This window comes from Mangifera indica, chromosome 11 (genome assembly GCF_011075055.1).
Source record: "Mangifera indica cultivar Alphonso chromosome 11, CATAS_Mindica_2.1, whole genome shotgun sequence".
NCBI lineage: Eukaryota > Viridiplantae > Streptophyta > Magnoliopsida > Sapindales > Anacardiaceae > Mangifera > Mangifera indica.
This window is the reverse complement of record NC_058147.1, coordinates 3,219,336-3,240,930: the sequence shown is the minus strand read 5'-3', so window position 1 is coordinate 3,240,930 and position 21,595 is coordinate 3,219,336. Positions and strand designations below refer to the sequence as shown.

General features: G+C 35.8%; 3 protein-coding genes across 3 annotated transcripts; all 3 read right to left on the bottom strand.

The window, feature by feature from the left end:
• Window positions 1–135: 135 nt before the first annotated feature.
• LOC123229334 (probable isoaspartyl peptidase/L-asparaginase 2) lies at window positions 136–1,894 on the bottom strand. The gene is made up of 4 exons (XM_044655092.1): window positions 1,677–1,894; window positions 1,250–1,483; window positions 1,086–1,172; window positions 136–990 (listed from the first exon to the last, which is right to left on the bottom strand). Exons 1-4 carry the CDS (start codon window positions 1,836–1,838, stop codon window positions 487–489), a joined length of 987 nt encoding a protein of 328 aa, XP_044511027.1. The 5' UTR covers window positions 1,839–1,894; the 3' UTR covers window positions 136–486.
• A 7,559-nt stretch (window positions 1,895–9,453) lies between these two features.
• Window positions 9,454–11,220, bottom strand: LOC123229091 (cyclin-D3-1-like). Its single transcript, XM_044654671.1, has 4 exons — window positions 10,631–11,220; window positions 10,331–10,532; window positions 10,120–10,250; window positions 9,454–10,010 (listed from the first exon to the last, which is right to left on the bottom strand). Exons 1-4 carry the CDS (start codon window positions 11,102–11,104, stop codon window positions 9,747–9,749), a joined length of 1,071 nt encoding a protein of 356 aa, XP_044510606.1. The 5' UTR covers window positions 11,105–11,220; the 3' UTR covers window positions 9,454–9,746.
• A 3,521-nt stretch (window positions 11,221–14,741) lies between these two features.
• On the bottom strand, window positions 14,742–21,566 carry LOC123228910 (protein DCL homolog, chloroplastic-like). Its single transcript, XM_044654403.1, has 3 exons — window positions 21,203–21,566; window positions 20,234–20,348; window positions 14,742–15,330 (listed from the first exon to the last, which is right to left on the bottom strand). The coding sequence occupies exons 1-3, from the start codon at window positions 21,499–21,501 to the stop codon at window positions 15,160–15,162; spliced, it is 585 nt and encodes a 194-aa protein (XP_044510338.1). The 5' UTR covers window positions 21,502–21,566; the 3' UTR covers window positions 14,742–15,159.
• Window positions 21,567–21,595: the final 29 nt, after the last annotated feature.

Below are 21,595 nucleotides of genomic sequence, written 5' to 3'. Positions count from 1 at the left end.
TGTTAATTGTATAATAGCTACAAAAAACTCAGCTAGCTAGTGACCAAATGATTTTTACACCGGAATAAGAATATGATACAGCAGCAAACAACTCAGCGAACAAGACCAAATGATTTTCCCACAAGAATAAGAATATGAAATGGAAACAAATATGGTATTATATGGCTGTCTCATTCTAAAATAGAAATTCCATTCTTTTTTTAATAGTTGAAAGATTCCATTTACTTTGGAATATTCTGCAAGAAGGAGCCGTATAGGAATTTGATTCGTAGAGAAGGAGCCGAATTTTCATCAACACTAGCCGCAATCAAAATGAGTAGAAGAAAATTAAGACTGAGCATTATTAACACCTTTAAAATGAACTATTACAGTATGGTTGATACCAAATAGTCCATTTTTATCAGCGAAAATTGCATAGAGCCGCATGATATATGACCACACCAGAGGTACACCAAAGGTAAAGATACAGTAGAAGTGTTGAGTAAACTACCATATAGCAACCTCCATGAATCCATCCTCAGTTGCACAGCCTCTGAACATTCCATTGCAGTTAAACCCAAATGCAACTTCACCTTTATTAGACACCGCAATCAATCCAGCTTTTCCTTCATCAAGCCTTTCTTTTATCACAAAATCCACCGCCTCTTGCAGCTCCAGACCTTTATATTCCATCACGGCCGCCACGTCACGAGCCAGGGTCCCACGTATGATGGCCTCCCCTTCTCCAGTGCATGACACTCCACACAACTCACATGCATACGTCCCAGCACCAATGAGTGGTGAGTCACCGATTCTCCCACTCATTTTATTCATCAACCCGCCAGTTGACGTGGCTGCAGCGCATCGTCCTTCCCGGTCCACCACCACGCAGCCAACTGTTTCCGGTGCGTATACTCTAATTGGGAGCCCGTTCATTAGCAAGGGGTTATCCATGGCTGCTGCGCCCACACTGCAGCTTTCCAGTCCCACTGTTGGGATTCTATAATCAAACTGGTTAACAGACAAAAAGAAAATTATAATGTAAGTGTGCGGAGCCCATTTGTATACAGACGGACGGCGAATCGGCGATCAATGATTCAACATACCAAGATGGTGTTGGCTTCCTTAGCTAATTTTAGCATTCCCAAGTTTTCCTCTGTTACGAAGTATTCGTTCTCCACCAATTCAACGCCCTGTATAACTTAAACGTGTTAATATTTATGAACTGACATATGTTGTTCTCGCAGATTTATCATGTACAAAGGACAACCTGTTCTTTTGCGAACTCCTCGGCACCAGAAAAGGCAATATACGAATGGGGCGATTTTTCCATGACGAGACGAGCAAGAGAAATCGGGTTCTTGACAGTTGTTAATCCCGATACGGCACCGCATCTTCTCTTAGGCCCATCCATAATGCTGGCCTCCATCTCCACCGTGCCTTTTGTCGTGAGAGCTGATCCACGGCCAGAATTGAACAGAGGATCAGTTTCCAACTCTCTCACCTAATGGACAATGATATCAAGCATAAGCATGACTAACAAGAAAACCACCGCAAACAAACACAAATCTCAGAGGAAAGCGACATCCTCATTTAGGAAAACTTCTATTCAAACTCAAAAGTTCGCATTTTTATCAAAGAATATAAGAAACATACTATGACAAAAGGAATTAGAGAGTGAGAGAGGAGTTGCATACCACAAGTTCAACGACATCAATGGCAGAGAAATTGGAGCGAAGAGCAGAGATGCCCAGATTTAGGCAGCGATTGAGGAGTTGTTTGGCTTGTTCTTGCCGCTCAGGAGGGAGATTCGGGTCTACACCAGCTCCTCCATGCACGGCTATAGCCCACCCTCCCATTTTTATCTATACTCCTCTCTCGCTCTCTCGTCTATTGCATTTAGAAGCTGCATTGTCCAACTTATATAGGCGATTTGGGGAATCCAAAATAATTCTAATTCTAACTCCTAATTAAATCGATTAATCTGAATAAAAATTAAATATTTTAATTTTGCTTAACATTACCCTATTCTAAAATTTCTTTAGAATAAAAATACATCATAATCAATTATTCAATTAAGAATCAATTCAAGCCAAAACTGCACGTGAATAGTTGCTGGTAGGCGCATACCCGGGTGACCCGTGTCTAAATTTAAAAGGCCTTCTTAGCATATTCTTGATCATGTGTAACTTAATTAAACTCTAATTTTGATATAAATTTCGGAGTCATTTCTTGAGAACGAAGCCTAACGTTAAACCCCAGTTATGAACAATTCGACAGGCAGATTGCAGAGAGATAACATAGTTTATTATAACGTAAATTATGATATAATAATCTTGTGTTAAGTAAGCTGCAGCACGGTTATCAACTTCATTAGGATATGCTTGTGCTTTGTGCTTCTTAATAATTAACTTTAATCTAGGCCATAAAGCAGGAGTAGGCGGCGGAGAAAAACTGGGAAAGTTCAAAGAAACGAGGCCGAGGGGCGGTGACCCATGGAGAGATCCCAGTGGGGCATCATCAGGATCTGCTGATTGGGTGGATTTGCTTCTGGTTGATGACTAAGATTTGAAAAAGCTTCACATTTTTGTATGGGCATTCAACTGATTCAACGTTCTAATAAATAATTAAAAAAATGCATGCACAATCACAAAGCACCCCCCAAAACTGAGGGAAACAGTTGCACGTCACCCAACTTGATAATAATGCTTAGTGGACATTGTACCTCTTTCACTTGTTCTTGTTCTCTTCCTATTGACTTCCTTCTCTTTTAAAGGCGTAGACGTCTACGACTTTTCTTAAAATGATTAATTGATTCCTAAGTTTGCTGTAAAAATAATTCATAATCTGGTTTCCCTTTTTCGCTTCTCTTTTTACAGTGAATTTTGGAAAATTAAACTCGAAACTCACCTAAGATTCTATTATCTTTTGTCATGTTTCATTCCAGAATAAGGATTAAAGTCATTCTACTGCACATGGAGGAACTTTCTTCATTCAACGTATTGAACCCAAAAAAAATAATTAAATTAAGGCCAAGAGACTTACTCCCACACCCAAGGTTTAATATATTTTCAAATTTACATTTATAAGATTTTAAAAATCTAAATATTCATATTTTTTTAAAAATTGAGATTAAAAATAAAAATATTATTTAGTTAAAAATATTTTAAATAAACTAAAATTTTATCTTATTTTTCTCTTTTAATTTAAAAATTTAACAATCTTTTTACTTAAAATTTTTAAAATTTAAAAAGTAAAATTTTTTTCTTAAGGTATTTTTCTCCTTCTTTTTGTGACAATCTTCTTTTTAGGTATTAGTCAACCTTACGAAATAATCTTCTTCAAAACACATTTTTTCCGCCTTGTCTTAACCTCTAATAAAAAGATAAAAAAAATTTTGTTTTCAACCAATTTTTCATTTGAGATGAAGGGAGGTACATAAACATAAAATTAAATTTTAATCAATTAAAAAATAAAGAAAAAAATTCGTACTAATTTCAGAGTGCTTGAAAAGTGGAAATGTTTTTGAAACATGGGAACGCACCACCGTGCTTCCTATATTCATCATTTGTGTCGACCAGACGTAATGGTGGTTGGAGGAGTACGTAGATCGCATTAATTTCTAAGACCTTTCCCTGCTCCAACATCATGTTGGGTATATGTAAAGCCAATCAAAACATGGAGTGGGAAAGAAAATCCAAGTGGTGAAGCAATTCAGTGTCAAACTACAATTTAATATATTAATGGCCGTCTCTTTCATGCCCAAACTCTCTGGAAAATAATGCAAGAAAGATGCTACTTTCTCTTCCCACTACAATGACATCGTTGTGCGCTCCAAGAGATTCTTCTGTCTTACTTACAGTATGTCCACTCATCCCGCTTCTTTGGCCGCCCCTTCTCACCTGCCCTTTCACCTTAGCGAAAGAGGGTTTCCCGTCACCATGTGAAAAAGTTTATGATATATATTAGGCCAAACGACTATTTTCCACCCAAGGTTTGATGTTTTTTTAAAAGTCCCCCTTTTAACTATGGAAACACCAAATACCCACCCATGACCGGTTAGATTTAACCAAACCTTAACGCCTGAAAATTTTATCTCTTTTTGCCCCCCTAAACTTTAAAAACTAAAAATTTTTCCTCAGTCTAAATTTTAAAAAATGACAGTTTCACCCTAGGGTTTGGTTTTGAAATCTCCGGCGACCGTTCCGGCTCCATTGCCGACGGCCTCTCCCTCCCGAAGCAACCTCTCCTTCCGACGAATGCTTTCCTCCCATTTGGAGGTTCGATCGACATCGGAAACGCTTTGAGAGATGAAGACGAAGCCGTTGTCTTCGTCTGGGAAGACGAAGCCGTCGTCTTCGTCTGGGAAGACGATCGTCTTCTTCCCAAACGATTGTCTTCCCAGACGAAGACGACGGCTTCGTCTTCGTCTGGGGAGACGAAGAACTTCGCTCGATCGACGTCGGAAACGCCTTGGGAGACGAAGAACTTCGTCTTCCCCGACGAAGTTCTTCGTCTCCCAAGGCGTTTCCGACGCCGATCGAGCCTCCAAATGGGAGGAAAGCATTCGTCGGAAGGAGAGGTTGCTTCGGGAGGAAGAGACCGTCGGCAATGGAGCCGGAACGGTCGCCGGAGATTTCAAAACCAAACCCTAGGGTGAAACTGCCATTTTTTAAAACTTAAGCTGAGGAAAAATTTTAGTTTTTAAAGTTTAGGGGGGCAAAATTAGATTCTATTTTAGTTTTTTTTAATATTATAGTAAAAATGACGATTTTACCCCTACCACCGTTAGGGTTTGGTTAAATCTAACCGGCCATGGGTGGGTATTTGGTGTTTCCATAGTTAAATTGGGGACTTTTGAGAAAACATCAAACCTTGGGTGGGAAATAGTCGTTTGGCCTATATAATATGCTTTGCTTTTAATTTTTTTTTCTTCTCCTGACATAGGAAAAGCAAATTATAAAACAGTGATATTAAATTGTTTGGTTTTTTTTCTATTTTAAGGGGAACCAATTCATAATATCAAACTAGAGCCCAATATGCTACATCAGGAGCAAAATAAAAAAATACTTGGTATAAAGAGTTTTTTTCTTGGTTTATATGGGGTATGAGTTAAAAATTAAGTAAAGTTAAAAGTTCAAACAACAACAAAACGTAAATATAAAGAGTTAATTAAAATGTTATAATAATAATAATATATAAGAAAGTCAAGTTAGAAAAATGTTATATTACATTAACAAAATTATATATACATATTTTTAAATACATATTATATATCATTATGTAATTATAAAAAATGTGTATATAGCATTGCACGTATGTAAGGATACTAAATGGTTAATGAGGGTAAAACTTAAATACTTACCTCAAAATTCATAAACGAAACTGTAATTATTCACTGGGTCATCATGGGTTAACATAAACCCATAAGTTAACACTTTCGAACCTTGCGTGATGTAAAGTAAGATAAATTTAAGAGCAAAGCTAGGTGCATATATTTTTTATGAATTGATAATATGTCAGTATATAATTGTGTATTATTTTATTTTTAATTTAAAATCATCTAATCAAATGATAACATATCATCTATATACTTAAATTATATAATCAAAATATATACATATGATTTTATTATAAATTATATTCGGTTAAAATTTTTGACATATAATGGGCAATTTTCAGTAGAGAAAAGGGCCAAGCTCATTCGCAGATGATGGGTACATTTCAGTAGACAGAGACAAGGGCTAAGACTTTAGCTCGGGGATCTGGTACGCATCAGAACATGTATCTTCAGATAAAAATTAATTTGAGCCCAGACTTTCACGCACTCTACAGAAAATTGTCTGATACTTATAATGCACACTTTCTAAGTAATTCTCCAAATTTTTTTCACTTCATTCACATTTCAAAGATGTTGATTCCTGGAATAAAGGAGGATTTGTTTAATATTGATTGCATTTTAAATCACATCCCATAGAGCATACAGAAAAATTTTCTCTTATAGATATAATGGGAGTTATTGGGTCCTAAAATCTACCCATGTCCCTTTCTTTTGGTCCATCAAAAGGGACAATTGGGTTGAGGCCTAATTATTTTTGCAGGGCCTGTATTTGCTTACTTTACACTCTAATAACGCCACGATGCGTCACAAGAATCAAAATCAGTGCAAATTTTTCAGGGCCTGTTGTCTCCATGCACACAGCTCTGTTATGACTAACTAATGCGAACATGTCTTTACCTTGCTGGCATGCAGTTGCGGGAGAGCTTGATATGTTTGGCGTTTACATAAGATAGTGACAATTAAGGCCCCAGCTCGCCCAGCCAATCGGATACTCAATCTTGTGGCGCCCTTTATCAAGTAGTTTGCACTGCAAAACTAAATATATTTCCATCTTTTCGGTCAGATTGAAGGGTCCAGTCCAGCCCTTGACAATTATACCATTCACGGATGGAATGTGCATCTCCATGGCTTACATTCTGTCCCATCTTTCTAAACTCTTTTCGTTACAGTCTCTGTAAAGTGGACCTGCAGCTTCATTAATGCTTATTATTAAAAATGCTTCAACATTTCCTCATCATATGCCAATGATTTATTCTTTATTTGCATATAGGACTAATCTTTATGAAAAATTTCATCTTGTTTTCATTAGCGTGTGAATCTAGGACTATGCCTTGATGGGTTCAATCATTTTCTTTCTTTGAGATCTGAAAATTCAATTATTTTTGCCATATTAATGGCTAATATTAACATTATACATATTTCTCATAGGATGAAATTATAAGGAAATAGGCCGCAGGAAGTGATTGAGTTGCCGGTGGGCAACAGTTGCTGCTTCCTATAAAATTAAATGGCCGTCCCTCCCTCCCTGTCTTATGAATATCAATGCATATTTTAACATTGTCTCTTTTTCTTTTACCTTTAGGGTTGAAATATGCTACACTCCACACTACTAGCTACCAAAAGCAAAGAGCAAAAGACCAACAAAGACATATCAAACAAAATCAAAAGATATTGTCCCCCAAATTCAACATTCCATCACCTTTCAACTTTTTCCCTTCTAGTGGGTGTTTTTTAGTGGATCTAATTTCATCCAAAATCTCTTTTAAGCTTCGCTTATGCTTACTTTATGTGGCTAATTCTGCTTAGTCCTGCACTTTCTTTTTGGTCATCTTTTCTTATATATCAATTCCACAACATTGATAGGGATCTCAACAAAAAGGTCAATAATCTTTGAAACCAAAGCGTTCAGAAAAAAATAATAAGCAATATTAATGTGCCCATTTACATAGAGTCAACATGAACAGAAAAGAATCATAAACTACTCCGACATTCACGGCACACATAAAATTTATTTATATATGGGCTTGTGTAAATAAGATGAGTAGATTAAGCAGTTTTGGTTAATATATAAAATCTAGAAAGGTGTGTATCTAAAATCGATGGAGAATAAAGCCAGGTCACGATTCCCTTTAGTTTAAAGTGATAGAAAGCACATGCAAACCTTCTTGCGAGTGTCTTTTCTGGTATTATCAACTATTCTTAAGCAAGATCGAGTGGGTGGCCAATAGTTTATAAGCTAATGTTAGGAAAATGTTGACTAACAGAACTACGACTTTTCATTACAGCAAGTGGATAAGACTTCTTTATAGAGCAATATTCAAATGAACTCTCTTCTAACTTAATCCTTGTATAAATAAGACGGAGAAAAGACTTGGTTGTTCTTCTGTCTTGGTGGTTAGGTGATGGTTTCTGTTGACAAATCCTGTGAAAACCCTTCAACTAATTGCCCTTATAATTAGTTTTCTCTTTTTCTTTTTCTGGGTATATATGATTTAGACTCTTTTTCTCTTTCTTTTTCACTTTCGAAAAACAGGAGTGAACACTGTGCAAGCGTATGCACTTCAATAATCTCTGAATGCCTTTCCTTAAGAATAAGAATGGTAACTCTCACTGACTTTGCCTCGTTAAGTTGGAGTTAGACGAGCTACATCTGACTTTCATTCAAAAATAATATTCTTGAAAAACCGTGCTTTGTCAGGAACCAAAAGAGTGCTCAAAATTCTTCAACTACATATGCTGCTTATAAAACATCATAGTATAATAGATTAAGGGACCTAATCCCTCTTGTGTAGCCCATCATAGCTATCGACTTTACGTGAACTAGTAAAACAAACTCCATTGATGTATTCTAGATATTGGGAATGAAGACTAGAAGATACAGAGCTCTTCAACCACAAGTACGTGGAGGGTTTCCTATTTGAACCATGAACCGTGTTCACCCCGCAAAGCTGGTAATATAAGAGAGATTGGAAGAAGTAATATTCTGTAAAAGGCAGAGGACTTATTCCCGCTTAAGTTTTAATACCTTTTAAAACTCTCACTCTCAACCTTTTAAAAATTCAAATACTCATCTAATAATAGATAGAATTAATCAACTCTATTAATTTAATTATAAATAATTATTTTATCTTTATTAACATTTATTATACATACTTGTGAAAAATATAAATTTAAAAAGAGTATATTATTCAAAAAAATGATATTTTTCCCTCGACTTAGGTTTTCTATTATTCAAAATTTTCATCTTCGTCACCCCCCAAACTTTGAAAATATTATAGTTGCACCCTTATCTTCCACCATTTCTCCCTCCATCTCCAACCGATGAAGAAATCTAGAGCATAGTCGGTGTTGTCAGCTAAAAAAGCTAACAAAGAAAGCTAGTGTTGTTAGTGATAATCAAACAGTAATCCATCATTCATTTTTCGATTTGAAGAAATCCAATGAATGATCCAACGTTCTTACTCACAATTCAGAGAAAGAGAGGGTTCTTTCGATGTGGTGTCATCAACCACTAAAAGAGGAGTGACAATGTCTCAAAAATGAGTGAGAGATTCAGATCTCTTACTCATTTTTCAATCAAACATCAAAATAAAATCGTCGGAGATACCACTTGAGAGGAAGAGAGAGTGTTGTCAAAGATAGAGATGGCGATCGAAAATGGAAGAAAAAAAATACTTCTATGGATAAAAGTTATTTTTATCCATTGAAAAAGTTTAATTTAGAATAAAATTACTATTTTTCGAAACTTAAAAGAGAAAATAGGTTAACATTATATTTGTTAATATTTACTATGAGGGGTTGGGAATGCATAAAATAGCCTTCTATAGAATATCGAAATGGACGGTGTCCCAGCTGTGTAGCTCACTCTATTTACCGACATTTCGAAGTCTTTCAAAAGATATAGGCCCTCCAAACGAGGTCAAAACTCAAACACCAAGCTCAAAAATACCAGTGGCCGACAACCTGGTCTTTCCTTCATAAGCGAGCAAAACATTTCCATGTATTTTCATCACACCCATTACTTCGTAGAAACAGGTAAAGTCGTAAAGGAAAAATGAAACATGTATTTGTCTATGAAAATCGTGAAAAATCTTATCTTATTTATCTTTTATCGCCACATAAAGAGCAAGGGCTTAACAGAGAAGGGAACAGCGATAGTATTATCTTATTGAAAATTATATAAGCTACAGACTCTTCGTAGCTATGTCTACGATCTTTGAACTTGTCTGGATGAAATGCTAACCATCTCTACTCCCAAATGTCCATAACCATCACCCAAATGAAATGCCAGTACCGGAATTCGGCTTTGGTTAGGAAATGCAGAGATGGTAAGCAATTTAGGTTGCAGATAATAAAGAAGAACAGTAAGATTATCACAGAGACTATAAAGTTCATAAGAAAGATAGATGACTAATAGAGGAGCTAGCTAGCGAGGAATGGTGAGGAAATCTGAAGCGGCGTGGTTTAGACTCTGCAAGAGCTGATCCGCAGCCCTGCTTTTCTTTGATAGTTGCTCAGGCGAAGAAGACACTGACAATGCCACTGCCCATGAATCGTTGGAACTATCAGAGCTAAATGACACATCCATTACGCCGTTTGGACTGCCTGGAATGGAACCAAACTTGCGCTTATTGGATTTGTTGCCATAATCTTCTATTGCCAATTCCATTTTCAGTCTTTCAACCTTGCCCTGTTTATACATAATAAGAATTTCGTCAATCAAATTTGAGGATGCAATGTAGAACATAGAATTACGAAATTTCAAGATTCATTAAAATGACAAGGAATAAGTTTCCAACCTTGTCGATTGCTAGAATATCTAATAGCTGTTTTTCATATTCCCCTCCAAGACAGGGTTCTATACTGTCAAGAACGTGAAGCATTGTAGCAGTACCCATTACAGATGGTAGATAATGCATAAACCTAGAATCTGCAGATGAACAAACAAATTATAACAAGATCTTTATTTTCTTGGTTGAATGAGGAAAATAAAAGATTATGATGGTGTACCTGAAATGATAGTGAGGATGATAAGCTCACATCTCTTGATAAAATCCCCCAAGATGTAGTCTTTTAGCCCAAGTCTCCTTGTAAAGTAATCGAGAAAAGAAAGTGGTGTCACCGGATTCATCTTCCATTTAAGCGTGGATAGAATTAAAATCTCCATTCTCTGGATAGTTTTGGCCTCAAACACATATTTACTTCCCTCCACCTGAACAAAACAAACAACCCCACAATGACAAACAATATCAGAAACATATAATCTAAATACAGAACATGCCCAACACAAGATTTAAGTATGGAACATACTTGTAGCTCCAATAAGAGGGGCACTTGGGTCTCCTCCACCTTGGCGGCAAGAGAAATACAAGCCACGGCAACCAGTTGTGTCATCCATGGCTTATCTCTCTGGAAGTGGAAACTGAACAGGAACCTGTCAAGATAGTTGACAGCAAGAACTGCAGTGAGGGCAGTGAAAGAGTAGTGGGCATTGACCTTGAGAATCCACTCCACCGCTTGACGGCGAGCAGTTGCCAGAGGTGGGCTAGTTTCCAGGTTTTGACACAGATGGTTTGGTACTTCCTTGGATAATAATGTGGTAGCTTCGTCATCTTCCCAAAACAAGTCTTGTTCTAGCAAGATTGGTAATTGATTAGGATTGTCGTTAATAAAATCATAGTTTTCATCTAGTTCTTCTTGGACCTCCCAATTCTCTTCTGAACAGTAGAGAGCATCAAGAAGGAGAGCAGGGTTTTGCTGTTGTTGAGCATTTGACTTCGCCATCTTCTTCGGAGAAGAAGAGGTTTAGATCTTGGTTCATTTCATTATACACAAAAGAATGTGAGGAAGGAAGACAGGCCTACAGACCTTGCCTGATTTATTAGCGGGTTTTCCACCGTGAGCGTTTGTTTTTTTTTTTTTTTTAAATATTTGTAACTGGGATTGGTTAAATCCGAATTAAATAACTTTGAATTTAAACTCAAATTATAAAAGTATTTGTTTTTTTAAACTCATGAGTCTATAAATATTTAATATAAATTGATTAAAATAATATTATTTTGATTAATATGTATAAAATATGATATCGTTTTAATTATTTTTATTTAATTATAATATTCAGCCAAATTTAAAGTTTAATTTGAATTTAAACTCAAATCAAATTTGAATTTGGTTTCTTTTAAATAGGCTAAATTTAAATATTTTTGAAGTAAATTTGAACTTAATTATACTCAAATAAAATGAAACTTAAATTTATGTCAAAATAAACTCTAATTTGAATCCGACACTTATCCGTAGAGGGGAAGAGAGTCGTGTGTTTATATTGCAAGACCCTTAATCATGGACCATGCAATTGAATAACCCAACACGTGACGCACGTACCTTGTAGAATTGAAAAACCCCACGGACTTGGTAGGATTTCATTTTCCTCATTTCAGATCTTCAAAATATTATGTAAATTTGTATCGATTGAAGAATATAGTATTACTTACATAATCATATTAAATATAGAAGAGGAGGAGCCACATGTGGTGGGTGTGAGACTAACAAATAAATTCCAAGAGAGGCCAAGTTAATTGGCGCGGGCGGGAGAGCTACTCCCCGACACCTTGAAAGTAACCTCTCTAAATCTGATGCTGTATTCCTACACAGAAAGCAAAAGAATTGGACTTTTCCACCCACAAAATTACATAAAAGCAAATTCCAATTAATTTTTCTTTTCTTTTGAAAAAAAGAAGCTTGGGTCTCTCTCTTGTTTTGTTTTTTTTTTTCTTTTTTTACTGCAAAAATTTCAAACTTTTGGGTCTCAGATCGAGTTAAAATTTGTTCAGCTTCCTCAAGCTTCTAATTTCAAAATCTTGGGTAACAATGTTAACATATGTATTTCTAGTCTAGTGGGTGTAAAATTAATTCAAACCGAATTTATTTAAATGCAAATTTGAATGATCCCAAAATAAGCTAAATCAATATGTCATGAGAACATTGTTGAATCCAGAATCGCACGTAAAAGCAAGATACATGTATGATTAGCAACAAACAGAAGTCCCGGGCGGCGGATCCCTCATTTTACAATTGGGCTTTGATGCATAATTTTACTGCATGTACTTAGTTTTGTAAAATTCGATACTCTGAATATGCTAATGATATATATTTTGGTAGGATTCGGCGACATGATAGGCATTTGGCGTCTCTTTTTCATCTTAATTTCAACAATTTTATGGTCCCAATTTGAAGAAAAGTAAGTGATGAAATGGGCAGAAAATTACTGGTGATTGCTTAAGAAATAAACACAGGCTGTTGGTAGATCATAGATTACAATGTCCCAATAAAAGACCAATGTGGACACCCTCCACAATGCTCCCCTATATTCAGAGGCTGTTTTGCCTGTAAAGGACTTTGCCATTCTCTAATTATTGTTACGTACTGCTGCTTTTATAATTGGCAGACGAGCCTTAGCAAAAAGCAACAGACGAATCTCGAGAAACAGACACATAAATACGGTTTATTTTCATTTCTGAATTTGAGTCTATTCTTTATGCTTATAGATAGATTTTTGGAGAAGAGAAAGCTGGACAACTCAATTCCCCTCTTCTGCAAAAGGACATTTCCTCTAACCAGCTCAGTTTGTGATTGAATTGTGAAACCGGGCAAGGGGTAAATCTATATTGGACGAGAGAGAAGGTGTGTGTTACTGATTGCCTTCAAGTTTCTAAATTTAACTCCCCTTGTGCTATGTGGGAAAGAGGGTAAACGCCCGTATTCATAATGAATGTCCATTTCGGTATATATGTTTTTGGGCATAGAGACGCGTGCAGATTTTGTCCTGAGATGTTGCTTTTCATGCTCTTCTTTACAGGCTCGAAACCCAAGAAATGGAAATGGAGAGGCAGAGAGTACACTGCTGAAAGGGCTAAAAAGAGAATTAATGAAAGCACCCAATTAAAATGGCGGGTAAATATAGTGGTTGGTAGGTGTGTTGGTTTCCAGCCCATTTCACAGCACCAAAGTGGCTCCGTAATAACACAATAGTATTCTTTTTTGGTTGAAATTTTCTGTCAATGTTGTAAAACAATAACAGCTGTTTCATCGATCTAGTCAAAGTCAGATAAAGCCGGCACAGCACACTCTTCTTCAGAATCACAAAGTGGGGTGTGGCTCGTTTTCTTCGCATTTCAATCACAAAGCAAAAGCCTTTCTTGGAACTCGTCAACCCATGAATTACTTATACTGTCTAGCTGATGGGACCGAGCTATCAAATATGAATCACTGCTTTTCAATTCCGGCCAGATTTTATCGTCTTTCTTGAGCTCTCAACAGTTTACAAATTATGCAGCTCCATCTCTGTGGTTTACTAAGAAACTCATTATGTTAATTGATCTTTCAGAGTCAGGGTCCACAATCCACATGGATATATCTCTATATATATATCCAGCTGTGTGGAGGACAAAAATAGTCCAAGTTTAATGATCATGTTTGTCCTGGACCCGTAATTATAGCATATACTTGTTGATGATTAACTGCTAGAGATTGAAAGGTTATTTGCTCTACCATGATGATGAGAAGGAGTTGACCTCTTATTGCCCATTTCCCATTACACCTGAACGTTTGTCTCTCTGATAGTTTCCCACCTAAGAATTGTAATTTGCAGCCTCAAAACCAAAATCCATTACTCCTTTGGAGATTAAACTCTATACTTCATTTTACCTTTCAGACGCAAAAATTATTGTTGAAGCTCTCTACTGTAATGCTCTGTTTACAAAATGGACAACACTTGCATGAAAGAATGAAGAGAAAGAAGATTCAAATAACCTATATTATATAAATTGGAAGATTGAGTTGCATACTATTTTCGCTTTGGCTGGCAAGTTAGATGTTAGATGTTAGTATGTGAATTATGTTTTCTGTTGGAAATCTAACAGTGGCGTGCCTTGAAAATAAGGCATACACAGAATAAAGATGTTTCTGTCATCCAAAACAATAACATTATGATAGTTTTCTCACAAATGGACAACAAGCCCAGCTGGGCTTGACTCTTTTGACTCGCCCAGCCCCAAATCTATCCTCAACCTGAAGCATGCCTAAGAACAACTGAAGTGGGGACCAGAACACTACACGTCTTAAGCTATTTAGTTTCCCTATTTTGTATGTGGAACTAAAACAATTTCTAGCAAAACCATCACAGGCCTGATTACTGAATCACTCAGCGTAAAATCTGATATGGCCCAATCAGTGGGATGATTTGATTTTGTAATTCATCACACTTCTGCCACAAGAGATTCTCAAGTAGTAGAAAACAGTAACATCATCACACTACAACTTGCAGGAAAGGAATATATCCGCATATAAATATGCTTTTCTTTGAACGACCATGATACAGGTTGACTGCCGTTAACGTAATTTATATAACTGGGGTAACAGAAAGTATGCAATGTGTCAGCCACAATCAATTTCTAATCCAGGACTAAAATTGAACCGTCCTGCGGTCAAACAAACGTTTCACAAATATAGTTTATCTGAGAATCCCTACAAAAAATTATAGAAATTAGACTCTCAGGACCAAATGAGCAGCATATAGGCAAACCCAACAAAATCGCAGCTCCAAGTCAACAAAGTGGTGTTCATTTCAACGATTCTCTTTGTCCAAAACTTCAAGTGCCAGACAAAATTTATCTACTACATTGACAATCTGTAGATCTAGGCTATATAATGTATGTAGGTTACCCATAACATGGACCCTTTCCCCAGTCAGATGAAATTTTCAGATCTTTTAGTACAGATCAATCTACAGTGGCACCAAAATCATAGTTGAAGACTGTTATCAGCACCAGGATTAAGAACCATCAACCACTGCCACGTTTAAAATGTTCTCGAATAAATCTTTCTGCATAGGATGGATACTTATCTCGAATGTATGCTCGAAGACACTTCTGGTAGGAGAAATCTATCCATCCACCATCAGTTCTAACAACAAACAAGCACCTTGAATGTCTGTATTGAGGATGTCGATCAACCTTCACAGAAGTTAAACAGACTTATTAATTGTTCACATAGAGAAATTTTTTTTTTTTAATTCTCATAACACACAAAAAAAAGCTGAAGTGAGAAAATTTAGCCATCTAGGGCAGCCATCCATATCCAAGGACGGATGTACTTATAATGATTTTGCCTACAGTATGAAAGTTACCAATTCTGTTAATAACACATGCCAAACTATAAAAAATTCCTAATAGTAATAGAGAAAAAACAAAAACAGAAATAGATAGGGAAAAGAATGACAAATAATGAAGGCAAGACATACTGCAGGAAAAAAATCAGTCTGCAGATCTACATGCCAATCAAATATGAGACAAACAACCACCAAATCTACCAAGCTTTTGAACAAAACCAATTAAAGTAATGACCTGTTTTATCTATGAATTATAGTTCAATTTTTTTATGCCGAATCTGAAAGTGTTCTACCCCATGTAAAGAGGCGACAAATTAAAATGCGTCTACAGGGAAATTCAAAGAATCTTGTACACAAGACGTCAAAGATGAACAACCAAACTCTGGCATGCAACAGCCCAAGTTGCACCTAAATTGTCTCAAATGTGCAAACTAGGAATATCAATTGGACTCAGCTGGCACAACTCCTAGACACAGCTTGGGATAAGATTAATTAAAATTAAAACGATCAGAAGTTCACCTGATATAAGGTAAGTGCATGAGTTTGTCTCTGAGGATGCTCAAGTGCGTGTATGAATCTTATGAATGTGGTTCAATTGATTTAGAGTTATTCTACTTGGAAAGATTTTAGTTCAATTAGCAAGGAGATAAGTTTAAAACTTCAAAATTTCAGGTTGAAGTGCTCCTGGAGGTGAATTTTTAAAAATTAATAGGGTCACATGACTGTTTTGATTGTAAGGCTTATCAAAGTCTAGTCCAAGCTCAAGCTGACAGAAGTCCCTCAATGAGCTGATCCATATAGTAAGGTGACTAATATGAGAATGGGCTAAGCTAAAATGGGACTGAGGTCAGAGACACACTTAGCACGCATGTAACACAGGCCAAATGCACTTAAAACCATCTTTTTAAGGTACTATTAGAATTTAAAACACTACTTCCATTATCATTTTATGCATTTTCCCAGGTATAATATGCTGTGTGATCTATTCTTGAATTGTGTCCTGAAACTGGAAGAGAAAATGAGGAAAGAAAAATAACCAGCCAAAACGAGGTATATTAACAGAAGGACAATCAAGCAATTTACACCAACAGACACTTTGAAACAAAACAAATAATTATGGAAAGAAAGTTATTCGATATTATTTAAGTTATACCCTTGTGGTGCAGACTCAAAACATAGAAAAACTAAAAGAGAATTCGTGCCAAGTTGTTCTTTCCTGTGTTAGCTAATTTTTCAGTGGCCTAATTGCAGCCAGAAAACAATAAATGGATCCAGCATCATCTGTATCAATGTTTGGAAAATAAATCTAAGAATTCAACCTAGGATTTGGAGGAACGATTTAGACTACAGCACATTATGTCATATCGAGAATTAAACAAAGGAAAAAAAATTCATCACCAACTCATGAAGAAACAAAAAGTTTGATTATCCATGACTTTCTATAAGTCTGCTGAAGGTGAAGCGGTCACATGGTTTTCAAAATTCCTTCAGAGATTTCACTGAACCAAAACTGATTTTAGAAATTAGATTGACAGATAACCTGGCCTTTACCATGACTTTATAAAGGGGTCAAAATTATATATTTAGTTTTTCATAATACAAGGGCCAAAATTGCATTGCTATTATGATAGAACTCTAAGTTGCGATAAACAAATATCAGGAAGGATTTTTATTGAATAATAAGCAAATACAACCAAAAGGTAAAATAATATAAAATAAAATAACCTAAATGTTATGCCTACACCGAAATGGAGGTGTTCCACTTACTGTAATAGAGCTAGAGGTGGATTCAAGCCGAATTGAACCTGAACAAGAGTTAATTTAAACATGACTCAAATTTAGAGAGTCTAACTCAAACTCGAGCTAGTGATAAGTTTATCGGAATAGCCATCATAAAGCATCAAAGAAGAAGAAGGGTTATTAGATAAGAAGAAAAAAAAATGTCAAAGAAGATGAATTTGTTGGCTACTTTTTGACAATTTGATCGCTCAACTCGAACTTGAGTTAGGGCTAAGGCTTGTTTGAGCCAAACACTGAGGCTTGACCCCTTAAATAGAATTACTTTATCAACAATGTATAAAAATAATCAATATCTTCCCCAACTAACAACGACTTGTTTAAATAGATAAATCTCTTCAGTTATCCAATCCTAAATTTTAGTTTAATAGGTAATCCTGCTTATTTTAAATCCTAGTTTAAATAGACAATTTTGTTTATAAGGATTCCTAAAATCTTATCTTATTAACCATCCTACCCTTAGTAATTGTCTTATCCTCAAGGCAAAAGGAAGAAAAAAGCACCCTAATTTCAAGCACGTTTGCTCTCATTGATAGGTTTATTATTTGTTTCCGTTGTGTCCACCATGGGTAGATTCTCTCATCGTCAGGGGCTATCAATTCCCTTTAAATGGGCACTCTAGCAAACATGATTTGGGGTGAACTACTCTTTTAGTGAAAGTACTAATTCCTAGTTTATCGAACCTGCATCTCTGCCGGTGTCAGATTTAGATTATCAAGACCCATCAAAAGTGAAGGTACATAATCTACTAAAAGAGGTTGATTCGTTGAAGTTGCAACTTCCTTCATAGGATGTTGGTTGTTGTATTTTTTTTTAGTTGCGAGGAGCTGTGAATGGGATCCTATAACCCATTTGCCATGGGTTGTATGAAACAGGTCACGGACCCAAGTGGTGTCCCAATCCAAAGTGTACCCATTTATCTCCTCTAGAACCCGAGCCAACTTCATTGCCTAACCAATGGGTAATGTGCCCTTATTTGACTTTAATTCTTCTTGGAGCCTAATGGTTAAAATTCCCAAATACACTTGTTCTAACAACCCTAGTATCATTCAAACGGCATATTCAAATTGTTGGAAGTAGTCTTTGATAGTGGCAGACTAACAAAGAGCTGCCATTTTCTCAAAGGTATTTTTGACCTTCCATCCACCAAACTTTCTCATTAATTATGATGACAACGTCTCCTAACTCATTTTCAACATTTTCCTCCTCATCCATCTTAACGAATGAACCACGATTTCCTCCATTGCTATAAAAATCAATTTGACTTTATGCTTAGGATTGGTATTGTGTAACTGAAAACATGATAGTCAAATTGCATATCATATTATGTATTGAAAACCTAATTTTTTGTATCATGTATCACTCATATAAGATATGCTTTTTTTTCAAATAATAATAAAATAATATTGATAATTTCTAATTTTCGTATCATCATCTTGGAAAACATTATAAATATCGTCAAAAATTTGAAATTTTATATACATTTCTACCACATTATCATTTCTTCAAAAAGATTTATCAACTCGTATTAGTAATTTTATTGTTACGGACTGGTATATATTATATCGTACAATATATTCACCGTATTTTAATACATCCTAAAATATATATCATTTTCCACCTATATCCTATTGTATCGTAGGATTGCTAATAACCATTCTTAAAAGTTTTGCTCAACCCAATATACCCACCCCACCAAATCCTTGCCATTAAAATTTAGGAGTGCAATTTTCCTAACTGACAATCTAAACTTGTCGCCATGTTGGAGGAACAAAGGCACAAGTGGTGGTGGTGGTGGTGCGACTTAGTTCATTGACTCAGCTAGGTTTGTTGTAATGCCAATAGGTTGAACGTGGGTCACCACGAGGAACTCGATATTACTCCTGCTCCTTGAAGTTACCCCTCCTAGGGATGTTTCAGCATGCCTCAAGTTAGTCCTCACCTGGGCAGTCAACTTCTTAGTCATGGGAATTGATGTGTCCCAAATCAAGGAGATTTCTGACAACTTCTTATTGAGCACCCAAAATTGCTCATTGCACTCTTCACATCCTATCTGCAACAAGCCTCTCATATAATTCACCTCTTTCTCCAAAGATTTCAGCTAACTCTCCATTCACGTGTTGACTATAAGCTAAAAAACGATGGAATTTTTTTTGATCATTGCTATTATACCAATTGATAAGACCTTAAGTTGTGTAAGAGAATAACAGGAAAGATTTTTATTAAATAATAAGCATATACAACCAAAAGGTAAAATAATATAAATTATAATAATCTAAACACTACGCCTAAATTGAAATGGAAGTGCTCCACCTAACATAACAGAATTATTTTGTCAACAATGTTCACAAAAAAAAGATGTTTTTCCCTACCAATAATGGCTTGTGTAAATAAGCAAATCCCTTCATTTTTCCAATCCTTAATCCTAGTTTAATAAGAATTCCTAAAATCTTATCTTATTAACTATATCTGGGAGACTAACATATTATGATTCAATGAGTAGAATAAATGCTTTTTCTTATCTTCCTGAGCTTATTAATGATGTGCAGAAACAACAAATAAACTAATGGATGTTGAGCAACAAATGCCCCTTTCCTAGGAGCTTGAATAATAACGATCAACGATGCAAAAAGGACAAAGGACCAAAAAGAACAAGGATTACAAATACAAGAATATGCAAGTTGACTAATATCTGACATAGGATTTTAAAGGTAAAAAATACAAAGGGTTCATGCAGAAGAATGCAGAGAACTTGAAGATGAGTTCATTTTAATTTATATGTTCTAAGTTTATACTTATAAACTTAGAATTCATTACGCAATTCCTGAATTGACCAAAATGAAGATTAAAAGTAAAATAATTTGTAAAACAGCAAGCACAAAAGATTCATTAAAGCAGGTCAACAAAAACAATCAAGAATTATATAACAGATTATGCAAACTTTGACTCACCATAATGGAATCAACACCACATCCAATTTTATCTTCAGAATGTGGATGATAAGCAAGAAGCTTTTCTACCACGGCTCTCTCATCTTCTGCTGTTAGACGTTCTCCATCCATGTACCTAGAAGCAGGAAATATAATCAAATATAGCATTATAACTTAAGATGAAAACATAATTGTTTTATAAAGAGTTATTAGTCTCTATACGCCAAAGATCATGAGCTCCAATTTCAACCTTCAGTAAGCATTGTTCAACAGTATCTGTGATAGCAACCTGTAGTGATGTGGCATATGACCTGTCCTTTTTCTACTCACATATTGACTGGTCAAAAAAACAACTACAAAGGGTGTCATTGCTACACTTTTTTGTGAAATGAGATTGTTTTGAATGAACGTCACAACAAAATTTTGGTAGTAACACAAATTTTTATGAGATTATATTAAATATTAATATATGAAGTTGCTCAGTTCCTTTGTTGTCTTCAGTCTAGACACAAGTTTATAAATTGAAGAATTTTCATATACGTAAGTTTCTTATAAAAAATCATGCTAGATTCACTATGACAAGGCACTTGATAGAGCTTGAAGCCACACATCAATCTTTCAAAATCTAAAATTGGTTAAAGAGACTACCATGGATCCAAAGAAGGCTAGCTTCTAAGGACAAGTGAACATTGTTGACAAAATATTTAGTTTCTCAATTACAAGTGACAGTATCCTAACCTAATAAAGAAAGCACAATGTATTTCTTAGTAATTGATTTAAGTTGGATATTATATTAGCAATCTTTAACAAAAATGATCCAAATGAAATAACATATAACTAAATAATTTAATTATTAAAACTAAATTAAAACCATTCAATACAAATGCTTAAACAATACAAAACGTGCTCATGAAATTAGGCTCAGTAACACCAGATATGACAATTAAATAAACTACGAGAAAAAAAAAAAAACCCGGGATAGAGGCTAACCTGTCGGAGTGAATGATCTCTTTGGTAAGAAACATAATAGGCTCGATATCACGTAGAATCTCCCCCTCTTTATCTTTCCACTTCCTGTAATCAGGATCGTTCCCCCTGTTGTACTTGGGAGGGTCCTTCATGCTCAAGACTGCTGCACTGGTTTTGTCCTCAGAAACTACATTCTCGTCCGGATGAGCCGGCTCGGAGGCAGTGGCTGAACATATAGTTTGTCGTGGCGGGGCAAGGAGAGTGGCGGCCAGCCGAAGGCGCAGGAGCGGGATGCCCCTGAGCAGCAGAGGAGTAGCCATGGGAAGTTTTGAGTGGAGCTAGTGAGAGTCCAGAGTCCTCCCCTGGGTTTAGTTATTGGGTATATGGATGATGAATCCACGTGGGCTTACGGAT

Bases quoted from the DNA above. Each gene is read 5' to 3' on its own strand.
- LOC123229334 (XM_044655092.1), bottom strand. From the start codon at position 1,838: ATGGGAGGGTGGGCTATAGCCGTGCATGGAGGAGCTGGTGTAGACCCG. The intron at 1,173-1,249 runs GTTGTCCTTTGT...TAAGTTATACAG, and splicing joins AGGAGTTCGCAAAAGAACAG to GGCGTTGAATTGGTGGAGAA. The intron at 991-1,085 runs GTATGTTGAATC...TCTGTTAACCAG, and splicing joins AGGAAGCCAACACCATCTTG to TTTGATTATAGAATCCCAAC.
- LOC123229091 (XM_044654671.1), bottom strand. From the start codon at position 11,104: ATGGCGAAGTCAAATGCTCAACAACAGCAAAACCCTGCTCTCCTTCTT. The intron at 10,533-10,630 runs GTATGTTCCATA...TGTTTTGTTCAG, and splicing joins CCCTCTTATTGGAGCTACAA to GTGGAGGGAAGTAAATATGT. The intron at 10,251-10,330 runs GTACACCATCAT...GTTCATCTGCAG, and splicing joins CATCCTCACTATCATTTCAG to ATTCTAGGTTTATGCATTAT.
- LOC123228910 (XM_044654403.1), bottom strand. From the start codon at position 21,501: ATGGCTACTCCTCTGCTGCTCAGGGGCATCCCGCTCCTGCGCCTTCGG. The intron at 20,349-21,202 runs GTTAGCCTCTAT...TCCTGCTTCTAG, and splicing joins GAGATCATTCACTCCGACAG to GTACATGGATGGAGAACGTC. The intron at 15,331-20,233 runs GTGAGTCAAAGT...ACTTCTGTGAAG, and splicing joins GTGGTGTTGATTCCATTATG to GTTGATCGACATCCTCAATA.